This window comes from Rattus norvegicus, chromosome 18, assembly GCF_021556685.1.
Source record: "Rattus norvegicus strain SHRSP/BbbUtx chromosome 18, alternate assembly SHRSP_T2T, whole genome shotgun sequence".
NCBI lineage: Eukaryota > Metazoa > Chordata > Mammalia > Rodentia > Muridae > Rattus > Rattus norvegicus.
In genome coordinates this window covers 48,133,916-48,143,772 of record NC_141551.1, presented here as the reverse complement: position 1 = coordinate 48,143,772, position 9,857 = coordinate 48,133,916, and the positions used below count along the sequence as shown (strand labels likewise).

General features: G+C 41.5%; 1 protein-coding gene across 1 annotated transcript; it reads right to left on the bottom strand.

Moving 5' to 3' along the window:
- Nucleotides 1–4,969: 4,969 nt before the first annotated feature.
- Gykl1 (glycerol kinase-like 1) lies at nt 4,970–6,887 on the bottom strand. Its single transcript, NM_134341.3, is given in 1 exon segment — nt 4,970–6,887. A coding segment is annotated over 1 exon segment (1,650 nt). The 5' UTR covers nt 6,856–6,887; the 3' UTR covers nt 4,970–5,205.
- Nucleotides 6,888–9,857: the final 2,970 nt, after the last annotated feature.

Here is a 9,857-nt window from a genome sequence, read left to right as displayed (position 1 = left end):
ATCATTTCAGTTTTGTGTTAAGGGCTAGGGTGTAGGAGTAGAGGTGAAGGTATGCCGTGGTTCCAAGATAGTATAGCACAGGCTATGGGGCTTTGAGGATGCTGGACACAGTGTTGGCATCTTCTCTAGGGAAAATGCAGCATGTGGGCTCTAGAGAGCTCCCTCAGCCAGGCTTTGAGCCTTGATGATCACGATGGTCTTGGAGGTTGTTAAAATCTTTTCATTACCTTTTTACCTCCAGATGTCTCCCACTTCAGAGCTGACCTTCTCTCAGGAGAGGAAAGGATTAGGCAAGGCTTTCCTGGGTGTCAGGAGCTACACTTTTTCTTCCAGTGCTTTCCTTTACTTGCCTTGATTCAAAGGCAACTGTTATTTATTATGCATTGAGGGGGTGTGTATTAGAAGCTTCTAATTGGCTATTTTATCCATCTGCACTACTTGATGAAAATTTAGACTTAAAATATTGTTATTTCAAGCCCAGCACTTGAGTGGCAGAAGGTGGGTCTCTGTGAGTTAGAGGCCAGCCTGTTCTACAGAGAGAGTTCTAAGATAACCAAGTCTATATAGACTCTCAAAAGACTCCCCCATCCCCTAAGTTACTTCTGTTATGTTTGAGAAATTAAGGGATGCTGGGTTTATTTTCTCACAAAAGTTTAATTTCTTAGAGCTTACTTTTATTTGCTGTTCTTTAGGCCAGGTATAGAGGATGCATGAACTTCTCTGATAGTCTGTAGCATAGTTACCTCTTAAGTTGGTGGTATGAGTGTCCACTATATCCTTCAAAATATAACCAAGGGACTAGCAACCCACAATGATTGTTGAGTCCTTGCATTGCCTCAGGCACTGACAGGACTGGGACAGACAGAGTATGGCTAGGGAATGAAGAATAGACAGACTTGTGAACAGAAAAGCCGGCATCCGAGGGACTGGGCTACGTGACAGGTTAAGTCTTAGCTCATCGGAGGCTCAGCATGATGTTTATCATTCAGATTTGAATAGGGAATTGGGGTTCTTGCATGCAAGTGAACAAGCAGTAGGGTTACTACACCACAGATAAGGAAGGTAAGGTTTACAATCTCGAAATGAATCAAGGAGACAGGCTTAGCTTATCTTAGTAGGAGAAGCCTCTGTAGGGAAGCTGTCTTCAGGTCATAAACATCCATCTATGGTGGGCATATTCCTTACTAACTATCAACAGTTGGACTCAAGAGGAAGGTTGGCTTAGCTATGTTTCTGAACCTCACCTCGGGGAGGGGACTCTAGTGTCAGAGATCCTTTGTCATTTCCTATTTGATCTGAGACTAAGGTCCTTGTCGAGCCCACGCCCATGTCCGCCACATACATTCACTTGGGACTTCTCTGCTCCCCACAGCAATTGTCCAAAGACACAAAGCTTAAAGCTGACAAATTCACAAGACTACTGTATGTCTTTATCTTGGATGACAACAGTGAGAATTCATTTTGGTTCTCAAAAAAAAACCACCCTAAAAAATAGTATTATAAAATCATGTAGCTGTACCACTCCTGGTAAATACAAAGAATTGTAAGTCAACATGCCACTGAGATGTCATTCCCATTTATTGTTGCCTTAATCACAGGAGTCAAGTAACAGAATCAAAACCTACATATGCAATAGAGGAACAGGTAAGGAAAACATAGCACAGATACACAGAGATTTATTTACTCAGCCGTGAAGAACACAACTGTGTCATTTGCAGGAAAATGAATGGGACTGGGGATCATCATGTGAGCCAAACAAGGCAGGCTGAGGAGACAACTGCTATATGTTTTCTCTCACATGTGGAGCCTAGATTGTACACACAGACATGTAAGTACATATATGACCCGAAAGCAGGAGTAGAAAGTAAAGAGGAGATGGAATGAACCAGTAGAAGAATAATGAGGGGATCGGGTGACCAATGAGAGCAAAGCGTGAGTCTCTGTGTGGACATGCCAAATGCAAACCATCATTGTCAGAAGTGAATACATGATTTTTTAAAACCTGGAAAAGATTAAAATACAAGAACCACGTTCTGCTCTACCTCATGCTCTTTAGTGACTTCGGCCATTAGTACTTTAGGTTGTTTTTTAATTCCCCTTTCATTAAATGCAAAAGAAGGAACAGATGTGGCCAGTCTAATTCTTACATAAGCAGCAGAAAAACCACTGGTAGTTGATGGTCCACTTCAACAGTAGAAATGTCAATACTGATCAGGCGATTATGTGATGTCATTCCTCTTTGAGTGATACCATTCCTTGACATTGTATTAAAAATTAGTCCATGCGAGGAAATGAAGGAGGAGAAGGGGAATGGAGTATCTTTTCATCCTACTACCTGAATTGTGACCAACTGGCAGAGAACACCAAGGATGTCAGTACTTTGCCCTGTTCTGGCTAAGGAGGAGAATAACTTCCATATCTCCTTTACTTCTCGGTGCCAAAATGAGAACGTTTGCCTTTTTGACTCCAACCTCTCTCTCTCCACATGCATGCAAAGAGGGATGTACAGACAGTCCTCAATCATGCACAGAAACTTCTGGAAATGAGTTGTCTAATATTCCTTCTCTAACACAACCTACACTGAATTCTGGACAGTGAGCCTCCACAGTACCCCAAGCCTGCCCTAATCAGCCGGAGCCTGCAGATCACAGGAGTCGAATTCTACCGAAGTCTTCCTCAGGGTGGGGCAGAGAGGTTTCCCAGAAACAGGATATATTAGTATAGAGGTCTTTTCAGCTTTGGAAACAAAGGATTGCTTTTCTTAATTTTCTAATTTTTTCTGTTACTGTTACACTTTGTATTCACACACAAACACACATGCACACTCACTATTAGAGCTTTTATGGATCTGATTATGATTTGGATCCAGAAAATGCATAATCCCCAATGAAGAATATGTCAAAAGAGCTAATGCCTTCCAAAACTTCATTAATCAGATGCCTGCGTATGAATGGTTTTTGACTTTGCTAGGAAACTTACTCTTATCCTATCTTTTAAAACTTAAAAGTTGTACATTTTAAGAATCCTTTCTTTTCTTTATTGGTCAGGGTCCTTGCAACAGACAAATAGCACCTTCAAACCAGACAGTGTGAGCATTAACTAAAGAGAATATTTACAAAGGTGTGAGCAGGAAGTTTGGGAATGCAATGGACAGTGCATAGCGTTTCACATCACTCTCAGCTTGAGAGGGAAGGAATGAACATTGTTCCTGGGACTGAGAGACCTGAGTAAGGAACCATAATTCTCAGTGAAGGTTATCCTGTACGAAACAGCAAGGAGAAAATGGAGGGAGCTGTGTTCAGCTCTCATGTTCCTGTTGGACCAGCCTTACCAGGTCTTAGAGGTCAGGAGAGTCAGGAAATGCTGCCAGAGGCTCTTGCTATGAGTGGGACAACAGAAGAATGGAGCATGTCTGAATTAAATCAACAAAGGTTTATTTAGTAACTACTTTTGAGGAATCCCTCTTTTCCAAAGGTTCATTTTATGCCTGAGCTGGAACCCAGAGAGAATTTATACCCATAGACACCAACTCTCTGGGTTGGAGAAAGAGAATTTAAAGTGTGAAAACATTGAAAGTTGCTGTCATAAGATACATATTTCAACACTGGCTTAGTCACAGATGAGTTGTGAAACTGAATGTGTCACTTCTAATCCTTAGCAGTAGGTGGCATCTGTCAGAATGGCGCTGACAGTCATTTACTTTTGTCATTGATCGTTGCCATTATAAAATTATTTGATGCACATGAAAATTTCTGAGAATTATAATACACTTTAATTTTAATTTGCCTTGGGAAAAAAGTCTCTGAAGCTGTGGCATTTTCAATGGCTTTTATGATATATATATATATATCATAAAAGGGAAGTACAATTGTCAAAGTCATCTGCTCATTTGTTTTCAAAATTGTAACTTATGAAAGAAAACAAATGCCCAGAATATATTCACAGACTTTCCCTAGGGAATATACAATTTCTTTCATCAGAATAAGAGAATCCTAAAAAATTACATCATATATAAAGAGTCCGCTTTGCTTGTTAATTACAGGTATTTAGCTCCAGAGTCTAGTCAAATCTGAAAACCTGGATTTATCTAGAGAAGCAGAACTGTGATGCAGCAGACACTGATTTACGAATCTTTGGGTCTTGCGCTGCTGGCTCTCGCCCTCTAGATCTCGCTGAGCTGGTTATGACAAAGAGAGGGGAGGCACTCTGCTGATATTTTGAAACATGAAGTCAGGGGGTAGAAAAGGATGGCAGTTTAGATTTTAATACAATACTCTCAGAAATGCAAGTGGTTAGAAAACTGGCATAAATGTGTGGATCTAATAAAATGCTTGAAAATGGGGACACGCATCCACAAAAGAGAATCTTTCCTCAAACACATGACTCACAGTAACAGACTATTCAACTGAACATAAACTCATAATAATTGTACAATCAAAAACCATAGTGTCATATCTTCTAGCTAAAATTCGGTCAAATAAAATTTGAAAATCTCCTAAAGACAAGACAGAGAGCACCATTAAGAGAAGGGAATCAGTCCACTCGAAAATGCAAAACCACGGAGGGTGATTTACAAGGCACACTTAAGATATTTAACTAAAAGTAAGAAGTAGATATAAGTAAACTAAGTAATATCTTAATGAAAAAAGGGAAACGCACATCTCAGGAAAGAAGGAGAGGACTTAAAGGTTAAGATTAGAAGCAGAGTAGGTCATAAAAGCTCAATAGAGTATAGGATCATATATGGCCTCAGAGAAAATGCCCTTTGAGGCTCTGCTATAAACAAAACATTAAACATTGTAGCAGAGGAGTAAGACCTGTCCTTAGGCATGCTATGCAGAGGTACAAATCCTGACATATGAGTATCTCAGTCTCATCAAAGATTACAAGGAACAAAATAAAAATAAGAAATGGGCAGGGTGTTAGTACCCTGGAAGGTTTCTGTCCCACATGTGATCAGCCCCAATGAAAATGGTTGATATTTAAAGAGAGAGAGAGAGAAAGAGAGGAAAAAACCAATATTGCTGCTGCTTTTTCTTTATTTCACATCTCAGGTATTCTTGGAGATAACATGCAACATAGGGGCACAGAAACAAATTCAGAGTCCATATAGTGGCACCGCACTGAGATAACTGTTGGATTCTTTCATTTGTTAAAGAGCTCTCGACTGGAGAATCCACAAGGAGGCATGATTTATGGGACACCTTATATGTACCTTGCGCCAATTAATAACACCATACTACTCACTATATAAAAACCCAGCGTCAGACTCCTGAAAATACTTGGGTCGTGACCATCAGGAGACTGAGTCAAAACCCAGCCCATTGACTTCATCACAGCTCTCTTCCATGTGGAGTAACGCCCTTCACTTTCCTCGACATTGATCTGGGGTTCGAACTTCTCCATCTGGACACCTGTTAAATCCTTAGGGTCCAGACTCCACACCCTAATTCCTTCTGCTGCCCCTGCAGCCATGGCAGCCCCTAGGGCAGTTGTTTCTGGCATGAAAGGTTTCATCACTGGGATGCACAAAATGTCTGCTTGCAGTTGCATAAGAATTTTGTTTGCGGTCATTCCTCCGTCGACCTGCAAATGTGTCAGCGGGATTCCACAATCACTGTTCATGGCATCTAAAATCTCTCGGGTTTGGAAGCAAACAGCTTCTAATGCAGCAAATGCGATGTGGAATTTATTGGTGAACTGAGTGAGCCCACAGATGATCCCTCTTGCACTGGGGTCCCAATAAGGTGCATATAAGCCTGAAAAGGCTGGTACAAAGTAACAGCCATAGGAAGTGCCTGCTTTTTCAGCAAGTTTTTCAATGTCCGATGACGACTTAATAATTTGAAGATTGTTTTTTAACCAGCTAACAACAGCGCCGGCTATGGCTACAGAACCTTCCAGGGCATAATAGACAGGTTCCTCTCTGCCCATCTTGTAAGCCACCGTGGTCAGAAGGCCGTGGTCAGAATTTACACACTTCTGCCCGGTGTTACATAGTAAGAAACAGCCTGTTCCATATGTGCTTTTAGCTTGTCCATCCTGGAGGCACAATTGTCCCACCAAAGCAGCAGACTGGTCTCCCAGGCACCCAGATATCGGCACACCTTCCAACACCCCACTTTTCATTAGGCCATAGATCTCAGAAGAACTCCGGATTCTGGGAAGGATGGTCATCGGGATTCCAAAAAACTCGCAGAGCTCTTCATCCCATTGCAAAGAGTGAATGTTGAATAGCATGGTCCTACTCGCATTACTTACATCTGTACAGTGGACACCTCCGTTGATACCTCCCGTCATGCACCAGATTAGCCAGGAGTCTACCGTCCCAAAAAACGCTCTGCCATCTTCGATAGCCTTTTGCACGTTTTTCACATTCTCAATGAGCCAGTGAAGTTTTACTGCACTGAAGTAAGTGCTGATTGGAAGGCCTGTCTTGATCTTGATGAAGTTATTGCTTGCTGAAATACTTTTGTTGAGATTCTCCACAGTAGACTGGGTCCTTAGGTCAAGCCACACCACAGCGTTGTAGAGAGGTTCTCCAGTGAACTTGTCCCAGACTATGGTCGTTTCCCGCTGGTTGGTGACACCAATAGCTTTAATGTTGGAAATGTCAATGCTCTGCTGTCCAAGTTTCTCACATGTTTTCTCTATACACTCATACACAGACTGCAGGATTACCTTTGGGTCTTGCTCCACCCATCCTTCTCTTGGGAACTCCTGTGCTATTTCCACTTGATGATGACAAAGTAATTCAGCTGTTTGAGGATTGAAAACCAAAAAACGTGTTGAGCTGGTACCTTGGTCCACTGCCCCTACCAACGGCCCCAAAACCGCTTTCGGAGCGTCTGCCATGAATCCAGCTCTGGTGGCGGGTTATCGCGTCTGGTTTCCTTGGTGACAACAGTGGGCGGAGGAGGGGCAGGTACGAGACCATAGGTGATTGGCTGAATCTCTGACTTCCTGGCAATTACATCATCACCCATGGTCTCTCCTGCTCTCCAGATATCTTAAACTTTATTTGTCCAAAAGTTAACCTAAGTCACTCCCTCAGCTCTCCTGTGTTCCCTGCTCACTAAACATTTTTAATTTGCTCAGTTGTTCTAACAACATCCTAGCACATTATATTTATTCTTTTAAGACTTACACGCAACCCACCAGTAAATCTAGTAAATTATCTAAGTGACTATTGCTTGCCCAACTTACTGCCATCATCTTGGTACAAGTTAGCAGCACCTTTCTCTTCAATAACCTACCACAGTGTCCTCCTGGCCAATGACCCTTCAGTCTTCTGTTCTAAAAGTGTTTGGAGTCTGAAGGCACTGACGGGGTTTGCAACTCATAGGAAGAACCACAATATCAACCAAGCAGGATCCCCACCCCCACCCCCAGAGCTCCCAACCAAAAAGTATACATGGACGAAGCCATGGCTCCAATGGTTTATGTTGCAGAGGATGACCTTGTAGAGCATCAATGGGAGGAGGTGCCCTTGGTCCTGTGAAGGCTCGATGATACAGTGTAGGGGAATGCCACGGTGGGGAGGCGGGAGTGGGTGGGTGAACAGCGAGCATCCTCATAGAAGCAGGGGGAGGCCCCAGCTCCGAAAAAAAGAACCAAAAAAAAAAAAAAAAAAAAAAAGAAGCAAGGGGAGGGAGGATGGGATAAGGGGTTTCCAGAGGAGAAGTTGGGAGAGGGGATAACATTTGAAATGTAAATAAATGAAATATCCAATAAAAAAAAGTCTGTATTCAAACTTAGGATGATTTCAAACTCAGGCAAGATTTCCTGAAAATGAAAATACGTTCATGTAGTTCTTTGTTCAAATACTTCTCATTGTTTCCTGTACATTTACAAGAAAATTCAATGTTTTTATTTTTGATGGTCTGAAGGTTTCTAACTGTGAGATTCATAGTCATATCTTATTCCTTTCCTTCTAGACTGGATGTCCTATCTTTACTCAGACCACTTGTGTTCTTGCCTTAAGACATCAGCAGTTGCTGTTCTGTATCAAAGCACCTTCCCTACACACATGGACACCTTCACTAGGAATGGTCTCCTCTCTCTTTACATCCTGTGCTCAAACATCTCCAAAGACAGTTGTCTGCCCATCCTGTCTAAATGAAGGTCCCGACGTTCCCACCACACTTACTCTCTAATCTGCAAACAGAGTAGGTAACAAATAATGTTGTAGCATGTTTTATATTTACTATGAACATGTTTTGGTTTGTTTCCTGAAGTTTAAGATCATCATTGTTTATTTCTAGAGTACCATGAGGCCTGAAAGAGGTCAATTATTTGGCCTCTTTCCCTGTGACAGAATCAGATGTAGAACCCCTCAATTCAGGCCCAGTTGTATGACTCTCACAGGCAAACACAGAAGAGACTGTTCACAATGCCCCTCTCTTGCAAGAACTAACAATGTTGGAGACAGGGTCTGCTCTGTCAGTCTTGGATCAGAGAAACCACTGAAGCAAAGCCATAGTATATGTAGTAAGTAAACTTTGCTAGTTAAGCCATTGAGATTTAGGGACTGCTTATACAGTTATAATTCAATTTGTCCTGACTGGTATAGGTACTTTGCAACAACAGGCAATGGGAGGGTTTGGCAATTCCCAACGATTTGACACATTACACAGGTTGCTAGAACTGGTTTTTCCTCACAGCCTAGCACTTTATGACTTCAACATTTGATGGTTCAAAATTAAAAATAATCAAAGCACCAGGATATTTGTTTTAGCACATCCAGAGAACATTACTGCATTTTTCCATGTTTTCAGAAAACTCATCCTGAGAAAAGTAGCTGAGTATTTTATTGGTTCAAAAGCTGTTTACCATGTACAGCAGCACACCTGGGCTGGAGAGATGGCTCTGCAGTTAGTTAAGGTTACTGGCAGTTCCTGCAGAGGACCCAGGTTCAATTCCCAGAAACCACATAGTATCTCACAATTATCTCTAACTGTAGTTCCAGAGGATAAGTTGCTCTCTTCTGGCCTCTGTTGTCATGGTATGTGTGCCACATAGGCATATAGGCAGACAAAACACTCAGGCACATTAATCAAAAATGAATCTCTTTAGAAAGGGAGAAATTCTCTCTTTAAAAAAGTAAAAACAAGAAAACAAATGAGAGACTTGTAAATTATACCAACTCTCCAGACTGATTGAATGTGATGAATCTCTAGGATGAATAATTCACACTAGTATAGATATTTTTAATATATTGAAATTTTTACTGCATTAAAACTTTATTATGGAGTACTGACAAATAAGACACCACTCAATGGAATTAATGATACTCAAAGTCGATGCATCTCAATGAACTTCTGTATAGTTAGAACAGCCAATATGATGTTCAAATTAAAAATAATCAAAGCACCAGCATATTTGTTTTAGTAAAACCAGAGACCATTATCCTACATTTTAATGTTTTCAGAATGAAGCATTCTGAGAAAAGTAACTGAATATCTTCTAGGTTCAAAAACTGTTTGTGGAGTATAGCATATCTGGGTTGAGGAGATGAAGTTTCACAACTTCATGTTGGGTTTTACACTCACACTGCTGTCTTAGTCAGGGTTTCTATTGCTGTACAAAACATCGTGACAAAGAAGCAAGTTGGGGAGGAAAGGGTTTATTCAGCTTACACTTCCACATTCCTGTTCATCACCAAAGGAAGTCAGGACAGGAGCTCACCACAGGGCAGGAACTTAGAGGCAAGAGCTGATGTAGAGGCCATGTAGGGATGCTACTTACTGGCTTGCTTTCCCTGGCTTGCTCAGCTTGCTTTCTTATAGAACCCAAGACTGCCAGCCCAGGGATGGCACCACACACAAGAGGCCCTCCCCACCCTGATCATTAATTGA